At 31.8% G+C, this 23,573-nt stretch overlaps 2 protein-coding genes across 3 annotated transcripts; one reads left to right on the forward strand and one right to left on the reverse strand.

Annotated features, from left to right (window-relative positions):
- The first annotated feature begins 200 nt into the window (after nt 1-200).
- LOC122295076 (protein FAR-RED IMPAIRED RESPONSE 1-like) lies at nt 201-5,427 on the forward strand. 2 transcript variants are annotated; one of them, XM_043104106.1, is made up of 4 exons: nt 201-332; nt 989-3,143; nt 3,237-3,315; nt 3,439-3,719. In XM_043104106.1, exons 2-3 carry the CDS (start codon nt 1,065-1,067, stop codon nt 3,270-3,272), a joined length of 2,115 nt encoding a protein of 704 aa, XP_042960040.1. In that variant the 5' UTR covers nt 201-332; nt 989-1,064; the 3' UTR covers nt 3,273-3,315; nt 3,439-3,719. The 2 variants fall into 2 exon arrangements, with proteins under 2 accessions (XP_042960040.1, XP_042960041.1); XM_043104107.1 differs by lacking the exons at nt 201-332; nt 3,439-3,719 and adding an exon at nt 5,186-5,427 and having other exon boundaries at nt 564-3,143.
- A 1,243-nt stretch (nt 5,428-6,670) lies between these two features.
- On the reverse strand, nt 6,671-11,805 carry LOC122295077 (F-box protein At2g26850-like). The gene is made up of 5 exons (XM_043104108.1): nt 10,015-11,805; nt 9,833-9,912; nt 9,445-9,623; nt 8,723-8,797; nt 6,671-7,217 (listed from the first exon to the last, which is right to left on the reverse strand). The coding sequence occupies exons 1-5, from the start codon at nt 10,687-10,689 to the stop codon at nt 7,030-7,032; spliced, it is 1,197 nt and encodes a 398-aa protein (XP_042960042.1). The 5' UTR covers nt 10,690-11,805; the 3' UTR covers nt 6,671-7,029.
- Between the last annotated feature and the right edge of the window lie 11,768 nt (nt 11,806-23,573).

Raw genomic sequence — 23,573 nt, forward strand, 5'->3', positions numbered from 1 at the left:
GAAAATTTTAAAAAAATATATATATTTTTTGCACCAGTCCGAGGAAGGAGTCGAGACTCGAGTATTATCTTACAGTACAGTCCCCTCCTGGCCTCCCGGACGCCTTTGCAATCCTACACGTGCGCACGTGTGTATGAAGTAATTTTCTAAATTAACCCCAGTCGATCGCTGTGCCCAAGGCCCCAAACTCGGAACGAATTTGATTCTTGCAATTTTTCCGGTTTTTCCCTCTCAAGCTCTCAGCCCAACAATCGGCGACCTCCTCCACTGCCCATCGCCGGCCTCCTCTTCCACCAGATTCTTCTCCACCGCAGTGTGGTTCTCCTCCACAGGTTGTTCTCGGTGCTTGTATTACGACGTTGTTCCGACTTTTGGGTGCTTCTTTTTTTTTTTTTTTTTCTTTTTTAATCATTCTGGTGCATGCATTTTACTTTGATTAAAATCCTCACAAAACCAAGGAACATATTCATCAATAGTTACGGGCCATACATCCAAGCAATAGCTGCATTAACAAACAAACAAGAAAAATTCTATTTTTTCATGTTTCTATGCGAAACAAACAACCAAAAAGCAAACAGCGGTCCTTTTCCATCGGAAAATTACAACCACTATGTGAAATCTGTTTTATGAACATAGAACTTCATTCCAATAAATTTCCACTGTCATGTGATTTTTGATTTGCACGATATCTTTTGTTGAGGAAAAAAACTGGAGAAAAAAGAGTGAGCTGGTCTCCCAATTTTCAATGAGTTAAACCTTTCAGAAAAAGATATAAAAAGGCAAATCCAAATCCAATTTTATACACTAAAAATCAGCTTGTAGTATCAATTTTATACACTGAAAATATGCTTGTAGCATCAATTCCCCTGCTTGTGCTTTGTGATGTTAGAATAAGCAAGTGTTTGTTTGGAACAATGTTGTGTTTAGTACCAAACTTTTGTACTTATTTAATTTTTTTTAATTTCATGTTGTGGTTAAATATTTCAAGATTGTTCTTGATGGAGAAAGGAGAAGAAAACACATCTACTAGGCGATCGCTGTTCTTTTCTTAAAGTAGTACTTATATGAATACCCCAAATTTGAGAGATGATGAGGAAGTAACTGATGATCATGAGGTTTTAGAACCAACACCGGGAAATGATGATGATGATGGGATTGTAGAGCCAACGCTTGGGAATGAGGATCATGGGGTTTTAGAGCCAACGCTTAAGAATGTTGATGATGGGATTTCAGAACCAACATCGGGGATGTTTTTTAAAACTGAGCAAGAACTCATTGACTACTATAAGCAATATGGGAAACAGACTGGATTTAAAATAATGACCCAAAGAAGTAGAAGAGAAAAGGATGGGAGTGTTAGATATGTAACAATAGGTTGTGCTCATGGTGGTAAGGCGAGGAACCGTATTACCAACCTTTCTAAACCACGCCCAACGACGAAGACCAATTGTAAGGCGAAGATTAATGCAATCTTTGTTGATGGTGTCTTATGCATAACTACTGTTCAAAATGCACACAACCATGGTCTAAGTCCACGAAAGGCAAAAAATTTTAGATGCAATCAAGCTATTGATGAGAACGTAAAGAGGCAGTTAGATATTAACGACAAGGCAGGCATGGGTATGGCCAAAAATTTTAACACATTGGCTGTCGAAGCTGGTGGATTTGAGAGACTTCCATTTATTGAGAAAAATGCATGGAATTATATTGACAAGGCTCGACACCTTAGACTTGGAAAAGGAGGTGCTGATGCACTTTGTGGTTATTTTGAGAGAATGCAATATAAGAATAATGGGTTTTACTCATTGATGGATTTTGATGATGATGGACGATTACAAAATGTCTTTTGGGCCGATGCACGTAGTAGAGCAGCGTATGAGTATTTTGGGGATGTTGTGACGTTTGATACAACATACCTAACGAACAGATATGGCATGCCATTCGCATTGTTTGTTGGTGTTAACCACCATGGACAATCAATACTGTTGGGAGCAGGTTTGATATCAAGTAAAAATATTAGAACTTTTGTTTGGTTGTTTGAGACTTGGTTGAAATGTATGGATGGGAGAGCGCCAAAAGCTATCATAAGTGATCAAGACAAGACCATAAAAAATGCTATTGCAATAGTCTTTCCCAACACCCGGCACAAATACTGTTTGTGGCACATAATGCGAAAACTGTCAAAGAAGTTGGGCTTACATGCTGAATTTAAGTGTGGTTTGAAGAGTGCATTGCAAAAATGTGTTTATGATTCTCAGACTTCTGGCGAGTTTGAGAAGTCTTGGGAGGTGTTTCTTAACACTTACAATTTGCACAAGAATACATGGCTTCAAAGTCTCTATAGTGAGCGAATGTATTGGGTTCCTGTATACCTGAAAGATACATTCTGGGCTGGGATGAGCACAACTCAGAGGAGTGAGGGCATGAACGTCTTTTTTGATGGATTTGTACATTCAGATACTACGTTAAAAGAATTCATTGATCAATTTGACAATGCACTGAGGAAGAAAGTAGAGAATGAGATGGCAGCGGAGTTTCACTCATTTAATGCCACAGTCCCATGTATATCTCATTTACCCGTGGAAAAGAAATTTCAAGAAGTGTACACGAATTCTAAGTTTAAGGAAGTGCAGGCAGAAGTAATGGGAATTATCTATTCTCATTGCGTTCTCATAAAAACGGAAGGGGTGATTACAACATATCAAGTTAATGATCAAAGGCAAGTTGAAGATTGCATCAAACGATCAACTTTGCTGGCATACTTTAATGAAGATGAGTGCGAAGCGAAATGCATGTGTGGACTATTTGAGATGAGAGGAATTATATGTAGGCACATTCTTGCAATTTTCGTCGCAAGGGATGTTCGAGTGTTGCCAGAAAAGTACATTATGGACAGATGGAGGAAGGACATTAAACGTAGATATGCTCTCATTCGAAGCAGTTACGATGACTTGAGTGGTAAACCAGCTGCTAGTAGGTACTCTAGTTTGATAAAAATATGTTACGAAGTAGCCACAAATGCAGCAGAAAGCGAAGATAAAACCCTAGACATGACACGGAAGTTACAGGCAGTGAATTTGATTTTCACTAAATCAAAATCTCAGGCCACAATTGCAAATACACAACAAAGCGTTATTTCTCAGGTAAATATAGTTACCATTCTGTTTTGATTCTATGCTGAACAAGTAATGAGAAGATTTGCATGATTTTTACATAATGTTTGAAACTACTTTCAGGTGGACTACCAATATCATGGCCCTCTCAAGGATTGATGAGAAGAAGTTGTAGACTGCTGCAATTTGGCTATTTTAAGAGGTGAGAAGACGTTTTAGACTTCCCTTCTATTTTATGGTTAATGAATTTTTAAGAGGTGAGAAGATTGTTGCTTTATTCTTTTTCAGCTTAGAATAAGTACTCGGCTACTCATTTTTTATACAGGTTTCAGTATATCAAAACCAATTACAAGGCTGCAGTTTACATAGTTTTGAGAAGAAAGTTTTAGTTATTGCAACAAAGGATTCATCTGTCTTGGCACTTCATAGGGATACCTGAACTCTATTTTGGAATAACTCTATTTTTGCATGGTGGATTTGTATCTCTATTCAGGCGGTTGTACAAGTATAGTTCACGTTGTAAAGAAGGCATTTTCGATGTATTGTTGATGGCATTGGATATTTTAACTATTTTATGATATTCTAAGTATTGAAAGCAAGTCCAAATCCAAAGTGTCTGACAAAATGACAACACTTTATAATATATTTTAAATATCACAGGTTACAAAGAGTTTCATACACAACTGCTAGATAATGAATATTACAATATCATAGGTTACAAAGAGTTTCATTTGTACATGAAGTTCATCCCGATCATTTTGAATGTTCTCCTCCCTTTTTTGAATCTCTTCTCTTTCACATTAGACTTCTTCCTCCCTCTCCTACGTTGATATCTGCCCATAAAAAGTAATTGCAGTATGACCTTTCCTCCAACAAACAACGTGTACAAATCATTGTAGAAAATTACAATTAATACAACAATGTCTAAAAATAAGAATACTAAAATAAGAGTACTAAACTGTGCTTCCCTCAGTTTGTTTGCATTTTCCCTTTATTCAAAACAAAATAGTAAATATATTCTGCGACTTCATCAGGACAATTTCTAACAAGATCTCCTAAATAAAGTCAGAAGGGCCAGTATTTTTAACAATTCTGCCTTACACTAGCTGATAGCAGTCTATACAAAACTTGTTAGCTCAAATTAGAAATAATGCAAAGATAACACTGCGCACGATATAGTGAGTCCTCAATCTCATCTCAAGCAACCCCAGTAGATTGATATTGACAATAATCACAATAATCTGCCTTTCAAAGGGATGGATACTTGCCCTAACAACTTCTACAAGCATTGGCTTACTCTAAGAAAAAATGATTTACTGGCCCCTGTTTTTATTAGTCAAAATTCAGGCTTCCAGTGCAGTGCTTTCAAAAAGGAGTGGCAAAAACTAGCACTTTACACTCCAATTCGAAAAATAATCGCAAAATAAACCAATAGCAACGACCAAAAACTTTTTGCTTGAGAGGCTAAAGATCAATGAGAGGATCTCTGCATCATGAGCACCCTGCCAGAATTTCAAGTAGGCTTTCCAATCTTCTCATAATACTGCAACTCAAACATATATTGGCCAAGTATTGGGTTAGCATCAGATTAAATACATATATAATCTAAACATCAGAGGGATAACGATATTTTCTGCAAATGTTGGCACCTTTGTAGTTAGTAACCATTTAAACAAGAGACCCTTTATGCAGCAATTTTACCTTGATGAGAAACTTGCCATCTGAACTAATTGCCAAAGACTGAAATTCTTGAGTGCCAATACACGCCTCCACAGAATCACATTTGAAAATTCCGGCGATTTGTTCTTCCTTGAGGAGATGTAAAGTGACAATCAGAAAACTATAAGGTTCAGATACTGTACAAATTATTAAAACTATAAGTTATTGCTTCTTGCTAAAAATTTCTTTGATTTCTTGACTTAGCAAGAAATAGTTTGTTGTCATCTGCTCTAAAACTGAGGTTGGATATCCCATGCTTGACCCTTTTATCGCTATGATGATTTTTAAAGAACATAAATGCTCGTCAGATAAATAGTTTTCTTATTCATTGTAATAATCATGGTGTTATGCAGAGTGCTCGCAGCATCTGCCACGAATCTCTTTATCAACGACCATCTTCAAGAAAACATATTGCGCGCTCGCTTGGCCTCATCTAGAACAATATTGCTTACAAATGTATTCGGCTTGTGCTTGGTTTTCAAACTTGAGAGAGAATATATGTTTATTAGTATCTAGGCTAGTGTATCTTTGTATTAATAATTAGACAAAGCTATTATACATTCCTAGATTTTGTAAATATTTTTTGTTTAAATGAACCTTTCACCCTTTATAAATGAGTAATGTTACGTACAGTCGTGGAGTATGCAAACGCCGCGCAATCGCTTTGAAAAAGAGTGGGTCCATGATTAAAAAAGCTAGTTTTTTTCATATGGATCCCATATTAATTTATTTTTTTTCAAAGAGACTGTGCGATACTTGTACAACCGCAACTGCAAATATCATTTCTCTTTATAAATATATACATATTGATTAGAAATGGATAATATTTTAAAAAAAAAATTATAGCACTAGAATTAGAGCAAATTAAGAAAATTTAAAATGTTTACAGATTGCATGCCCAGCAAAGAGTAATGCTAGATATAGTCGTGGACTAGGCAAATGCTATGTAATTCTTTTGTAAAAGAATGGTGTTCACTATTGATACCATTTCTCAAGTTGAGTCAAATATTAAAACTTTTTTTCTATTTAAATGGTAGGTTTGGTGTGTCAAAAAATAGATTTGCAAATAAATTTTTCTACGAAAAAAGAGTAACATCATGTAATATTGAAAGGAAAAATATAATTGCAAGCACAAGTGTGCACTAATATGTGCACTAATGTAATGTGATTGGTCAAAAAGTAGATTTTATTGAAAACAATATTAATTTAAATTTTAAATATGAATAAATCAGTATTGGTACACAGATTAGTGCTCGACTGTGCTTGTATATAGCAAAACTCATATTGAAACTCCTCACAAAATACATTTCTATATTGGGTTTTAGCAGCAAGTCTCCGTCAGAGATTCAGCTTGTTCGTGATGCATGTTAGTTAAACAATATGTCTTATATTGGAAGGAAGGTCTGCCAGAATCTATTGAAGCAAGTTCTTTTTATATGCTATGGACATAGAAACAAAACTTCGTGCATAAGAAAAATTGAGAATTGATCGGAGCCTTACGATTTACTTGTTATGATATATCATCATTATGCTGGAAGCTCGACTTGAGATCTGTTCTTAATCATATAGATGTAGGTGAACGGATAGACATGCATCTCTGATTTTAGAACCCAAAAAATAAAAACATCTCTGACTTTGAAACCCCAAAAAAAAAAAAAAAAAAAAAAAAAAATGCACTCCAAGTTAAGGAGGTTGTGCTAAAATCTGGGACAAAAACTATTGATACCTAGATAGAAGTTAGTCTTCATCCTTTGATGTTCAAAAAAGATGCTAACAATCCTCCATTTGATTGACAGTAAACAATAGATAACCTGAAATCCAGAGAAATGGATGATGTATGATCTCAAAGCTATCATTCTTCTATTGCTATCTCAACGAAAACAAGGAGAGATTAACTACTGATTACAGCAAATTGTTAAGGTACTTTTGTACAGCAATTTGGCCTAAATGGGAGGAAATTTTCATGATTGGCATTACAAGAACATCCTGAAGTCTATCATGAAAAAAAATTTAACAGCAAGATGGGGAAGAAAGGGATCATGCCTCCACATCCATGTGACTGAATAGGTAGCAGATTTTCCAACTTCTGAAATCCACTTTTACAAAGTGAAAATTCAGGAATTCGCTTGATACAGAAGAATGTTTGCATGTGTTTGCAGATGGTGATGTTTACTGGCCCCTTTTGATATAATGTATGCTACTCCAAGACTTCAGTTGGCCAAAGCTGCTTCCACGTGGAAATCTCCTCCTGGTTCTTAAGCTTTCTGATTCCTCCATAAAATCCATCTGCCTCATTTCCCTCTTCCCTGTGGTCTTTCCTGTTGATGGTTGTGCATCTCCACCGCGAATCAGTGGTGTACTGATTGAACTCCAGCACTACAGTGTCTGTGGCAGAAATTGAAGGCTTACAATTAGCATCCAGACTACCCTACAGGACTTGCTGCTACCAATATCCTTTTCTTTTTGCCATTTTCTTTCTGGTTTGTTCTGTATACACTATTTATTTGATGTATCCATATTATGCATATTCATTAGTAAAGGCTAACTGACAAAACAAAAAAAATTGTTGAAGTACCAGGCTTATCACTTTGCTTTAAGAAGAGGTTTGACATGCCAAAGCATGGAACCAAATCATCCCTAGGCAAAAGCTTCCGGTGTTAAAAGAATTAAAAATTGATATCAATTATATATAAAATTCAGCCTCTGTCAGAAGTCAGGTACAAAATGGTTTCACTTGCTCACATGCCAAAAAAAAACTTACCTGCTTAAAGTAAACTTATTTGTTTTAACACAAAAGACTACGGAACTGTGTCAAGTGGCAAGTAACAAGTAACAAGCAGAAACTATTTCGTTATTATGCTTTTATTTTCTTGATCATTATTATTTATTTAGTTGTTGTGACCAGGGAAAGGACAGAAATTTCTCGTGAAATGAATGGTAGATGCATGTCACTCCGAGGTGCAACTTTGCCAAATTGCATATTTTGATTGTCAACAAGACAAAACAATCAAAGAAAATTTGGAAGCATGGTTGTTTGAATCCAATAAGCGTCTCAACTCATCTCATCCCATCTAGTCATTACAACTTTTCCAAACTCCCACACAAAATACAATAAACAATTCAATTTTTTCAAATCCCAAAACAAAAATAATATTAAAAAATAAAATTATAATAATATTTTACTCAACCATCAACTTTTATATCATCTAATCTCAACTCACTATTGAAACCTCCCCTAATTTCCACCATAATAGCCCTCATAACAAAAAAGAACAACTACTAGGCAAAAGACAGCGTACTAGAAACATTGTGTTTCTGTCAGTGTGGTTGGCCATAAATATTCCACCGAGACAGAAATTATCACAATGTTCGTGGAAACTATGACATGCTGACAAAGATATGTCTTGGGACCAACAAATATCATAAATGGCGGTCCACACTTGAAAAATGGGATTTCAAGAAAGGGACTTTGCTAAAACTGGCGTGTTCAGCGAAAGTAAACTTCACATTCATGCCATCCACATTTTTGGAGATGCTATTGGCCTCTTACAAGATAATTATTAAAGACCTATCAAAAAAATATTTATGCATTTTTAACCCCCCATCTTTTTCTCTTTATACTACACATATTTTCTCTTCTCAAGACAGTTATGGATAAGATGGGAAACTTGCTATGCTAAAATACGCACTGTCCAACTTTTTTTTTTCTTTTGATAAGTAAACTTAAAGCAGATCAAATTGAACTCTGCCCAACTATCAGACAGAAACACAGAAAAACTTGGAATCAGCTCCAGTCCAATCCCTCCCCACCTCCTTTTTCATTTATGTCCAAATCAGTATTATAAAGTGTAAAGTTCTAGATGCAAGGAAAAAAGATGAGATCAACATACCACTATTATGACAACGGCAGTGATTCTCAGTTCTATCACATGATTCCAAGTGACCTACTACACCATACCACCAACCTGCAAATGATGGTGTGATTATCATTAACAAAAGATCGTATAATAGACTTCAGATATGGTAGATGAATTTAAAGGATAAATAATTTAAATAAAACTTTAGCTACGTTCAAGCTCTTATTGATAAAAAAAAGTTTACTTCCTACAATGAAACTTTCCAAAATGATTTAGATTGACAGTGCAAGTATTAGGTGTGAATCATGTGACCAGTTTTGGGGATGAATAAGGTGATCAAGCTTATATTTTGAGGCAACATGAAAAATATAAAAAAAAAAAAAAAATGCGATCAAGCTTGAACAAATTTTATGTTTTTTAGAGGAAAAAGATTTTACTTCTCCCTCCCTCCCTCTCTTTCAAAAACCAGTAACAGACATGTCAGTTTGTATTTCTCATCATTGTATTTATTCTTATCTAGCAAAAAAAATATTCATTCTTTTTTTTGATAAGTAAAAAAAAAGTATTCATTCTTTCATGAAGTTTCTTCAAACGACTTCCTTTTATCCATCTCCTAGCAACCCAAATCATGTAATAAAAGAACAAATGAAACAAAGAAAAAGAATCTAGAAAATAAAAACGAGTAGAGACCCTATATTGATTTAGATAAAACTGAAATCGACATTCATTGCAAGAGATCTCTGCAAGGAACGAACCATAAGGGAACTCTTTATTTCTTCTCCACTGAATCTCAATATTATTTCCAGGGCGTAACTCATTTAAACAGTCAGAGATATGGAGGTCGTGTGGAGCAGTGTCAACAGGTGGTGCTCTTAGCCTTTCCCATGGCACACCAATTTCAATAGGAACAGCTCTTCTTCCATGAGGTGGATACCTGCAATGGAAAGATAATCATCCAAATCAAATAACCGTACATCATCATCTCCCAATTCTTGATTAAAAAAGCCTAACTTTTTTTCAAACAAAAGCTATTAATTAAAATATCCAGAGTAGGTTATCAAGAAAAAAAACCTAAAAAGAAAAAAAAAAAAAAAACTAAACTCATTCAAAGTTATGTTCTTAGAAGGCCGTCAGTCCAATTACCTGGCTTGGAAGGTGTCAGTACGGCAATCATAGCTAACCTCAGCATCATAGCATGACAACATGAACCCAACATGGCCATTCTACAAAACAGCTTAATTGGTTAAAAAAACTGATAAGCAAATATAAAACTGAAGCTAAAAGAAACTTATCTGTAAAAGAATTCACATTAGTACAGTCAGTACCTCGCGGTTATAGACCTGAGCAGGAAAACAGAACCTGCCACTCTCAAGGGCAAGATACCAACCCATAATTTTATCAACCGGCAAAGAACTTCTTTGCTTGCTACCATTGTCAACCCTCCATCTAAACCATGAAAAAGGCCAACTAAGAGATAGAAACCTCATGAGGCCCCTTTGCTTGCCTTGCTTTAGATTGTTAGAGTCCATGTTCAAAGCAATATACCATTGCCACTCCCTGTATGCAGCTGGACCGATAATTCTATCCCACTTCTGTCTCATGTGCTTCTCCCAAAGGTGGTCACTCATACATCTCTCCCTCAAAGAGCTACAAACAGCAGCCGTGCTACAAAGTGCAGCAGGAGGTAGCCTCTCAAGAATGCATTCCAAGGCCAATTCTGGCAAGTCCAATACCGACATCTCTCCGGTCTCCTCAACATTCTCTACTTTAGAACTTGGACTCTTCTTCATTAGAGACATATTGTAGGGAACTAGAGAATGATAGCAACTTGACAGCGTATCCTTTATCAATTCAGATATGTGAAACAATGATAAGATTTTCCAAAACCAGAGGAACGACAATTTCATATCATTAGCCCCTGGTGGTGGGAGCGGTTTGAGAGGGAGGGACTTTATAAAGAGGATGAAGGGGAAGCAAGTGATCAATAAGTAAAGTAGCATTGGAAAAGGGTACAACTATTTAGGGTCAAAAACGGGTTGCTCATCAATGAATATGGCAATACCAAAGGAAGAACCAATCGACTTTAAAAGCAATGGTACAATAATGAGGAAATTGAATTTTTGTTTCAGTTCTTCCTCAACCACCTTAACATAAACAAGCAAAGAAGGATCTTCCCATCACTTTCACCACATATGGGTTTTTAGTGGTTGAAAGAAAGCCCACCAAACCCAACGGTGGGCCTCCCTGTCAAAGTTTAATCAGAACAGAAGATGGGCAACTAAAGGGACTCAAAGGAAATAACTTTGATGAAAAGTCAGCTTAGCCAATCCAATCTAAAAGGCCGAAGAAGCTAAGAGCTTCTTCTCCCTCTTTTCGCTTTAGAAAAATGGCCCTCCAAGTAAGGAAGCCGACCGTACAGACAAACTCAGCAGGTGTCATACAAAGAGTAAATTGGGAGGGGGGACAGCACTGGATGAATTCAGGAAGCTAACGAAGGTGGGGGCACTCAGATCTGATATAGATTTTTCCTGACACCAGGAAAACTTTGAACCCAAGATGAATGATAAAGATAAGTCTACATACAAAGACCCATATCCCCAAAATCTTTGAAGTCTACTGATAAATCTTTTTTGAGAATAATAAGGTGGAAAGAAGATCTGGGAATAAGTTGGGATTTGAAGCACAATTAGGTGCACCCTCAAAATCTGTATAAACTAATGGAAAAGACACCAGAAGCAAAGATAATAGAATCTTGTGGGGGGTTGGTGGTGTTGATGGTGGTGGTAAGAAGGAAGAGAAGATAAGAGTTTGATGAAGACGATGATGGACGTGAAGTGTGGGGTCCCTCTCACTTCAGTCCAACGGATTCTTCATCACAACTCACCAAATCCTCCTCCACCAGCAGACCTTTCAATCTCTCTTTCTCTTGAGCAAGGCAGAATATCAAACAGGTCATGAACAAATATAGGGAGGGAAAACAGAACTGTACATTTATACCACTGAAATGGGCGGTTCTGGTTGAACATAATTTTCGAGGGTTCATTTGTGTGGACGCAAAATCTATTGTTCTAATTCCCACAGCAAAATCCATAGCAAATCTTACAATTTGGAGAAAATAACGTTTAACCAGACAAAGTAGCCGTTAATTCAATGTACAATAAAAGGAAAAAGGGATATTATTGGCTCAGGAAAAGGAAAAAGGAGAGAGAAATTATTGGTGGATACTGTTTCCAAGAGATATTCAAAGGCTGTGGGCAACCACAAGCAACACCAAAAAATTAAAAATATAAAAATATAAAATTGAAGGGTTCCCTAGAACAAATGAGAAAGTATATACATCCTTAAAAATAAGAAGAAAAAAATAATGAGCTCTATTGCATTATTACCTTGTGTAAGTTTTCTAGGATTTGGATTTTTTTAGCAAATTTTAGGGTCGGTATTTAAGAATATAAGTGGGATATACATATAAAATAGATCTTAAAATATTTATAATTGTTCGAATAAATCGTTTTAGGGGTATTAAATAATTAATAAATACTATGGAGTCCATTATATTCCTCTAATCTAGTTGGAGGAATATAATCTTAACATTAGTTGCTTTCACGTGAACATGCTCTACTGTTAATTTATAATTGCTCTACTGTTAACATTAGTTGAAATTTTTTAATCAAATTTAAATGAATTTGGTTTTAAATGGATAATGCCTTACTGTTAAAAGTATATCTAATTTGATTAATATTACGTAAAATCGTAGAATGTATAAATATTGTATAATTATTTTTAAAAAAATAAAATTAATTTTTTTCATATAAATTTTATATTTACATATTTTTTTTAAATAATTATAATAATAACATATTTTATGACTATAAATATTCTTTCTTATCTAATTTATATGTCAAACCTACAGGGAAGGGTCCTTCATTATTAAAATCGATAAATTATCGATGTCAATGATCACATATGAGTATTGATACAGTTACTACAAGTCTACTACAACTGTCCTACGTGTCACATTATTTTATTATTTTTTGCACCAATCCTATGATCCTTTACTTTGAATTAAAATGAAAAAAAAAAACACTAATTGTATTAATAAAAATTTTATTTACAGTCATTTTTACATACTCTTTTATATATTCTATTAATATAATTGATTATATCATTTTTTTAAATATAAAATAATTACTTTAATTAATCACATCAATAAAATATATAAAATTAACTGTATATGACATAACTCTTATATTAAAATTGGGTTACAATAGAAGCTCTGTCATTTTTTATCGCACATTAAAAGGATGTTGGGAAATAGTTTTGATTTATCACATTATATCTTATTTTATTTCATTTTTTTTCTAAATATTATTTAAATATAAATATTTTCAAACTTATTATTACAATATTTATAAACTTATCATTACAGCTTTTTCAAAATTTCAAACAAAAACCAAAAACAATTCAAACATTTTCAAATTTCAAAATAAAAATTGTATTAAAAAATTATATTCTAACAATTTTCTACTTTATAATATTTTTTATTCAACTTTTTCTCTCTCATTTCTCAAATCTCCATAAAATATTAATTCAAACTATTTTACTACTATTCACAAATTATCTTACTGTACAAAATTTTCATCTCATCTCATTTTATTTTTCAAGCATCTTCTAATAATATTTCATCTTATCTCATCTAATTATTATAATTTTTTAAAATTTTTAAATAAAATATAATAAACAAATCAACTTTTTTAAGTTCCAAAACAATAATAATATTAAAAAATAATATTCTAATAATATCTTATTCAATTTTTAACTTACATCTCAGCTAATCTTATCTGAACTTACTATCCAACTTACCGACCCTCCTCTAAGAGTTAGGAGATCCGATCTTGAAAATTCAACTACAAGGGGGGAAGATACCAATTGAAAAGATTGATAGTGTCTAAATGCAAAAAAATGTCTATAAACTTTGTCCTTCTTCCCCCCCAAGGCCCCTAATTACAATTTCCAAATGATTTCCCAGAGTTTGCATCTCTATTGCTTTGATATTGAATTGACAGTCTCTTGACACCAAAGGCAACATGCTTAGCATTTATGCTGAAAAGGATAGGACTTTGGCAGCTCCTATCAAGTGCCAACTTACCATGAAAGCAACAAGAACATGTGATAAGTGACAACACAGAGGGATAGAGATTAGAGAGAGAGATTATTCTTTGAAAAATAATAATAATAATAAATAATGAAATATTATTGAAGATTTTTATTTTCTTGGTACGATATGTCATAAACCAAACTGTCTGTCAATGCCATCATTCATCTCAAGATTCTTTTTTCAAGAGTAGGTTGCCGACAAAAGTTACAATCATGCTACAAGTTTTCCTTTTAGAATTTTTTTAATTATTATATTTTTATTATGTTATGATGCAATATGTTACAATAAAAAAAATATTTATTATAAGGTAAAATTGAATTGTGATGGACTATATTTAAACATTTTGTATCTATTGGAATCAGGGTTATCTGACAAGATGATAAGAGTGAAGTGTTGATGGCATTGAGTGGGAGAGAAGTGTGTGAGTTTGAACTGGATGGGATTGAAGCTCTTGTTGCAATTAGAGGGTTACAGATGGTTCTTCATCTTGGTATATGTGGTTTAATTATAGAATGTGACTCTATTGAGAATTCCTACACAGTTTAGGAACAAACTCATCCTGAATTTTATAAGAAGTTAACATACTCTTCTTATTAGACCTTTTAAGGGGAGAAATGTGTGTTTTCATATAGTATCAGAGCCAGGTTAACCTATGACCGATGATGGGCTCCTGCAACCTACCCACGATGATGGTATCGAAAATACCAGTCCACACGTGAGGGAGCGGTATTGAGAAGTCTCACACGGCTTAGAAACAAACTCATCCTGAACTTTATAAAGAGTTACTATACTCCTCCTATTAGGCCTTTTAAAAGAAAAAATGTGTGTTTCTATATACTATTTATCTATTATTGAAGCTGTGATTTCTAGAGAACAAAATCTCACTATTATAAGTCCCTTGGTTATGGAAATACAATGTTTGTTATGAAAATTTCAAGCATGCAAGGTGCTTCGTATTGGAAGATAGGATAATGAGGCTGCTCACTTGCTAGCCCGTCACCCTAGGCTAATGGAATATACAATTCAATGGTGGCGTCAATGTCCTGGTTTCCTTATATCTCGGGTTTTATTAGATGCAGTAATGTAACTGAATTATGTATTCATATTTCATTTTATATGAATGAATTTATGTTTCTTTATTTTTTAATAAATTATTTAAAGTCACATAAAAAATATAAAATAATAATAATAATAATAATAAAATTCGTCTAATGTCATTTTTATTCTTTCTAGATTAAATACAATGAGAATTGGAACTTGAAGGACCAAGACTACAATACTTTTAGGGAAAAAAAAAAATCGACCCCAAGATTTCTTAGACAAATTTGAGTTACTTATTGCATATTTTTCAAATATGAATTCGTGATGCTTTCAGCCTAGAATACCACTACGAGGTCTATTGGGATGTCTTCTAGATCTGGGTACAATTTGGGACATTAACCCAAGGTCCCAAAGAACTTGATCCCCTTAGAGTCCAATCCATCATGATCATCGAGATGATAACTGTTTAAGAGTCTTTCGGGAAAGGAAAGCTATCTGATCGTTTGATTATAGATAAGTTCTTCATCCATAACTTAAATTCCGAATAACAGATAAGCTCGCTATCACATAATAACAAAAGTCTCACAGACTCCATATGTACAGACGACCCAGGTATTTGAAGGCTACCTAATCCATTCGTATAGTAAAAGAGATTTCCATTATTATTATTAACTTAAATATCAGAGGTATTCTCTAGAACTCTCAAACTATTCAACTCTTTGGTTGCAAAGGATCTAGTGTAAGTCGCGGAGAGACACGTCCACAACACATCCTATCACATTATGTCATGTCATTAAATACATGACAAAAATATCATATCTTCCTACTACAAAACCACCCAATAATTCTTGAAGCACTTGCAATTATTGAGACACATATAATGAAAAGGGGTATCACATGTTTTCAACATCAATACAGCATAGAATTAAGTGAGAGGATTAAGGATATCTTGATTACTACTACTGAAAATAAGAGTTTTGTTACGTATAAATAAAGTCGCATATTAATTTGCGTCTCAATATTAATTTTTTCTTAGTTAAAAGTTAAATTATTATTATTTTTAATAAAATTTATATTTTGACTAATCATAATAAATTAATATACATATTAATATACAATTATACTTACAACTAAACTATTCCTCATAAAAATAACGTGTTGCTTAATTTCATTTAAATCAGAAAGTTGGCAGTGGCAGTGGGTTCCTTGTTATCTCCCACTTCTTTCTTATTTTCCATTTACTTTACTTCGTCCTCGTTTGTCGTTTCATCAGCCAAAATAATTGTCGCCTTGTGCCCAATTCAGGATGTTGACTTGAAAATATGTTGAGTTTTCTTTCCTCTCTTATTTTTAGCCTAACCCATCTCATCTAAGTTATTAATATCAGATACAGTTGTAAATTATATAAATATTACGTATTTATTTTTTAAAAAAGTAAAATTTATTAGTAAAAAATTAATTTTTTAAGTGAAGTCTATATTTTTTTACTCTTTCAAAAAAATATGTGGTGCTTATTCACTTCATGACTATAAATATTATTTCTCTACTTCTATTGTAAAATTTGAAATTTAAAATTTATCTTCTAGGACTAGTTTAGTTACATAAAATTAAACTATTTTATCTCATATAATCATTATAACTTTTTCAAATTCTCGCATAAAATACAATAAACAATTCAACTTTTTTAAATTTCAAAACAAAATCAATATTAAAAAATTATATTATAATAATATTTTATTCAACTTTTAACAAAACATCTCATCTCATCTCATCTGAACTGTGTAATCAAATAAGACCTAAATCAAATTATGTCATGTAAATACTTTATTAAATATACTTTATACACTGACTTGATAGACCAATCATATTTTCTCCTTAAAAGAAAATGGATCGGAGAAAAATAAGATATAAGCTTACTCTCTTAACCAATTGTGAAAGGAATTTTGCAAATTTTTTCTAAGAAATGTGGTTTTTTTTTTTTTTTTTCAAGTCCCAAGCATATTATATTCCCTATAAATCATATATATGTTGATTAATTCATGTTGAAGTAAGGTCGTTGCTCATTATAATTCATGTAAACTTAAAGGTTTTTATTTAATTTATTCCATTTTACATTTGGTTCAATTCGTTTTATGCATCATTTCTAGCCGTTCAAGAGTAATTTTCTTTGCTTTTTAACAATACAAGTAAGTCAATAAAGGAAAATAATTTAGCTACAAATGGATTATACAATATTAAATTCATAAACTGATATGGTTTGATATAATATATCAAATTATAAAATTATTTTTATTATAAAATAGATATAATAGACTATATGAAGTAACATCAGTTTATTAATTTATTTTTATCTAATCACTTTTGTATCTGTAGCAATTTTCAACTAGATAGCCTATCATTCTCAAATAGAACGATGTGTACAATAGTGTGTTTAAAAACTTGTACATTCTAAAATTATATGTCAAAAAAATATTTTCTATTAATCTAAATATGGAAAATGAAGAAGAAAAAAGATAAAAATAAAAATAAAAAGCGCATATCATACTATGGTAATAAATAAAGAGTTATCTTATAGAGTCAGTTTTTATACATTTTATTAATATAATTAATTAAAATAATTATTTAATATTAAAAAATAATTTGATTAATTATATTAATAAAATATATAAAAAATATATAACTATAACTATGCATAAAGTTTTTGATAAATTAAATAAAGGATAGGAATCCTATTTGGCCACCATTCCTTTCTGTTCCAAATCACAATTATTATTATTATTTACTTTTTCTTTTCAAAACTTGTTTGTATGTGTCAAATTACTTTAATTAAGTACAATTTCCAGTGACTTCTACACAGCTTTTCGGCCTTTTGTTGCAGCAAACATGGACGGCTGACAACAAAACATTCTGCAAAAAACTCCAGCACTTTCTTACACCAATATATATAAGGGATTTGTTACATACAGTCATTAAATGTAGTCGGTATGCAGTCGACTGTACAGAATGAATAAAAAAAATTATAAAAATTTTTTTTTATATTCAAGGGGACCTACATGAATTATAAAAAGTTATAAAAATATTTTTTTTTTATGTAGGTCCTGTATTAATTTTTTTTTACAGCCGACTGCACGCCGACTGCATCTGCCGACTGCAAAAAATATTTCTCTATATATAATCATGAATCCATAAATATAGGGCTGAGCACCGACGAATCGGAGTCGGTATTGGAGTCATCCGACTCCGACTCCGATTTTATCGGAGGCCGAATCCGGCCTCCGACTCCGCCTCCGAAGGTGTTAGACTCCGCTTCGACTCCGCCTCCGACTTGTCGGAGCGGAGTCGGAACGGAGTCGGAGTTGGGCGACGGCGTTGATGGCGTCGGACTTGGCTGGCTGCGATGGCACCGTGCGATGACTGATGACCCAGGTCTGCGATGGCACTGGCGTCGGACTTGGCACCGTGCGATGACTTGGTTTGCCGATTTGGGAAGTTGGGAACTGGGTATGGGGGAGGGAAGAAGGGAAGAAGGGAAGGGGAGGGGACAATCGATTTCTGAAGTGTGAGAGAGAGAATCGATTCGGCGCAGGGGGAGGGGAGGGAAGAAGGGAAGAAGGCTTCGGTGAAGGCGAGGGGAAGGGAATCGAGGGGGGAGGGGGGAGGGGAGGGAATCGGTGATGTGACTAAACACTGAAAGTCTGAAGGGGGAGGGGAGGGAATCCGGGGGGGGGGGGGGGGGGGAATGAAAAGTGAAAAACCCTAATGGGTTAGGCTGAAACGGCGCCGTTTCAGCCTAACCCATTAGGGTTTTCCACTTTTCACTTTTAAAAAATTGGGAAAAAAAAAAGTTAAAATACAAATTAATAATTTAGTAAAAATAAATTAATAAGTTAGTAAAAATATATTTAAGTTAGTAAAAATGTATACTAATAAATATATTATATATTAGTAATATACTAATACTAATACTATTAGTCTATTAATATATAGTAAATTAGTAATATTTATTAACTTATTTACTATAGTCTAATAACTAGATAGTCTAGATGTAATAACTACTAACTAGTAACTAATAATATGTCCATAACACTAGTTACACTAGTACTAATAGATAATAACTTAAAGATATATATTTAATATATATAATAACTTAAAGTTATAACTAATAACTAGTATATTACTAATTTACTATAAGTATATAAGTATAACTATATATATATATATTATATAAGTATAGTTAATTAGTAAGTTAATATATAACTATATATATATTATATTATATAAGTACTCCTCCAATATATTATATAAATATAGTTAATTAGTAAGTTAATATATAACTATATATATTCTAGTATATAAGTATAACTATATATATATATTATATAAGTATAGTTAATTAGTAAGTTAATATATAACTATATATATATATTATATTATATAAGTACTCCTCCAATATATTATATAAATATAGTTAATTAGTAAGTTAATATATAACTATATATATTCTAGTATATAAGTACTCCTCCAATATATTATATAAGTATAGTTAATTACTAAGTTAATATATAACTATATATATTATATTATATAAGTATAACTATATATATTATATAAATATAGTTAATTAGTAAGTTAATATATAACTATATATATTATATAAGTATAGTTAGTTAATTACTATACATAGTATAGTAACTATATACTATACAAGCCCTTAATATATATAGTATATATATAACTATATATTATATATTGACTTATAGTAAACTAGTAATGTAAAATATAAAATAAGCTATAGTAACTTATATAGTAACTTATAGTAAATTAGTAATGTAAATTAACTATATAAGGTATAGTAACTTATATAGTAACTTATAGTAAATTAGTAATGTAAATTAACTATATAAGGTATGGTAACTTATATAGTAACTATATTAACTTATAGTAACTTATAGTAACTTATAGTAAATTAGTAATGTAAATTAACTATATAAGGTATAGTAATTAGTAACTTATAGTGTAACTAATAACTATATTAACTTATAGTATCTTACTAACTTATAGTAAATTAGTAATGTAAATTAACTTATAGTAACTATATTAACTTATATTATTCATTATAATGTTTATAGATTATTATTTATTAGATGTTAATATATTGATAACAAATATTTTTATAAAATATGCACAATATCGGAGTCGGAGTCGGAGTAGAAGTCGGAGTCGGAGTCGGATTGGAAGTCGGATTGGAAGTCGGAGTCGGAGTCGGAGTCGGAGTCGGAGTCGGAGTCGGTGTGTCGGAGTCGGAGTCGGATCGGATCGGAGTCGGGACACCTCTGCCTCCGACTCCGACTCCGACTCCGACTTCCAGGGGAAAAAAACTCCGACTCCGACTCCGACTTGTCGGAGTCGGAGCGGAGCCGGATCGGAGTCGGAGTCGGAGTCGGATTTTCGGATTTCTGCTCAGCCCTACATAAATATTCCAACCAATCTCTTGGGTTAAAAGTCTTATATATAATCATCTCAATCATTATAATTTTTTTAGATTTTTATATAAAATATAAAATTTAATTTAATTTTTTTAAATATAAAAAAATATTATAAAATAATATTTTATTAACTTTTAATTTTTATTTCATCTCGAATTATCATTTAAACAGAATCTAAAAAATGAATGGATGGAGTTTACAAATTCAAAGTCATGGAAGATATGATTTTTGGCATATTTTTCTATGATAGTCTAAAGGAGCATTAATGTTGATATGATTTGGGTGGGGGAATTTATAAAAGCATATATAACAGACCACCTACTTTAGCCAATAGCACAGTTCTATCCACACAACATGGTGGCACTTGGACTGAAATATTGCAAAAAAAAAAGGTTAACTATAAAAAAATAATACTAAATATAGTTACATAATACGTAAGTACCGTGTAATTATTTTAAAAAAGAATATAATTTATTATTAAAAAAATAAATTTTTTTCATGTGAATCTCGTATTCACTTATTTTTTTTCAAAAGAAACAAGCGATGCTCATGCATTCATGATTGTAAATATCATTTCTCATTACATTAATATATGTTACTAAAATAACAAACTCTTATGATGACGAACTTTAAATAATCAACGTAGTGAATAAAGAAAATTGTGTCATGATTTCTTATAAGATAATGATCAAGATTAAAATGATCATTTCAATTAAGAAATAGAGAGAAGAGTGAGGCTAAAAAGAAGGTACATGACTAATGCATCGTTTAGTTACACAATTTAGATGAACTGATATCAGATATTTTATTAAAAATTGAATAAAATATTGTTATAATATGTTTTTTTCATATTAATTTTTTTAAGATTTAAAAAAGTTAAATTGTTTATTATATTTTATATAAAATTTTGAAAAAGTTATAATGATTTTATAAGATGGGATAAAATGAGATAATTTTGATTTTATGTAACCAACCCGACCTAAACAAAGTTGGTTGGTTATTGGTTCTCACTTGTCACTATTCTCATGGTGGCATATGATGATTAGGAGAAATGGTTTTTCCTTTGATTTGTTGAGGCTGTTGCATTGGATTGTGGAGCAAATAGTTTTGGAGTGACGGGGAAAAAGCTTTACAAGGATTTATGCATCCTGATAAGGAATGGGGGAATAGGGTATTTAGGCATATTTTTAGGTATAGTTTGAAATTCCCACTAAGATGCAATCTTTTGGGGTTGATGTTTGTCTCCTAAAGTTTAAAAGCATCTCCTCCATCACCCTCCATTTAAACATTGAAGTCAGCTGCTCCACAGTATGCATGTGTACGTACATATGTGGTGATTTCTATATATAATGTAAGTTATAACCCAAGTCTTCCAAAGTTTTATAGAATATTAATGGCAAAAATGGTGAGGATGTAACCAATACACAACTTTTACATGTATACTCATATAATGAAAAGTAATGTTAGATATAGTTATAAAGTATGCAAGCCTCTGTTAGCTTATTTTAGAAAAAAAAATACTTTAGTCACAAAGGGATTACATAAAAGTAAATCTACGAATTGATGTGACTTAATATGATACATTAGATTATAAAATTACTTTTATTATAAAGTAGATTTAACAGATTTTATAAAGTCACATCAATATGTGAGTTTATTTTATATAATTTTTTTGTGTCTGTAATAATTCTGTTTTGAAAAATAATGAAACTTATTATTAAAATGTAAGCTTTTTCACATAGATTTTAAATTTATCTATATTTTAAAAAAATTACACAAAATTTACGCACCCTTGACATTGACATCTTCCCTCTTGAAAAATAGCTGTACAGCCCACAAGTTTCATAAGTTTGCGCGTGCATGTTGAATGATACGAGTGTTTTTGTGTGCATCAATCTTCTTATGTGAATCTTTTACAAACAAGAGAAGAATGCTTCAATCTTTCAAGTATCATAGGTTAAGCTTCAAGCCTATTCTCTCTCGTACTAAATATTAAATTAAAATAATAATATTATTATATCTTTTCATTTTATCTTCTCATTTTAACCGCTTGTACATTTATTTATTTATTTTTACTTATTAATTAAGAAAGTGATTACTATTATATTAATATATTTTTATATTTTTTAAAAATATTAAAAAAATATGAATAAAAAAATTTAAAAAAAACATAAATTTTGCCTAGGACCACACCTAACTGTCACTGCTAGGCAAGACCCTAAGAGTATTCCTTAGAAAATGATAAAGCAAACTCTTATTTTTACAACATATATTAAAATATTATTTTTTATTTGACATGAGGTAAAAAAATTAATTTTATAATTATATTTTTATGAAATAATAGAGTCTTGCTACATCCCGCCAAATATTTTTTATTTGGTGGGATGTAGTTCGAATACATAGCAAATAAGATAAAATAAATTTTTTATTTTTTTAAATTCTTAAATATTTTTTTAAAAATAAAAAAATTCACAACATTATTAAAAAAATATCTTTTCAATTATTTAATAAAAAATAAAAAATTATTAGAGACACAAATTCGACTCTTAAAGCATTTTCTTTGTATCATTTCTAGTAAATATGTTGGACTGCCATTCAAAACAAAGTCAATGGAAATATCATTGCCTGAAATTCACATTTTAAATTGGTACGGACCAGTCTGCAAACTGTGAGGGAAAACAGAGAAAGGTACAACTGTGTGGTCCAGGAATCAGGATAGTGGGCTTGGACAGTACAGTGTAGGCAAGCCCTAGGTTGATCCATTGATGTCCCGTACAGAATTTAAACTGAATTTAAATCAATTTAATTTAATTTAATTTTAAGATAAATTTAATATCTAAATATTTAAATATTTAATTTTTAAATTAATAAAATTATTTCAACTCAAAATGATTTTATACGTAGAATCTACAACTTTTATCAAGTCAATATATTTTTACACTCGAGTCCCATAATTTTTTTTAATTTTTTATAAATATATCTAAACTTATTTTAATATCTAAATACATCTTAAATCATCTTAAGTAAGCTCTATAAAACTCACTTAATCATCTCCGCTTATTACTATTAATAAAGAACTCAACTCAATTTAACGTCCAAACAGAGCATAAGATGTCTTGCCTAGCTATTTCTTCATGAAATTATAACACTAGTACGAATGAGTAGATATACAAGTTTTATGCATTTTTTTTTTTTTAAAAAG

The sequence above is a fragment of the Carya illinoinensis genome, chromosome 14, assembly GCF_018687715.1.
Source record: "Carya illinoinensis cultivar Pawnee chromosome 14, C.illinoinensisPawnee_v1, whole genome shotgun sequence".
NCBI classification, from domain to species: Eukaryota; Viridiplantae; Streptophyta; class Magnoliopsida; order Fagales; family Juglandaceae; genus Carya; species Carya illinoinensis.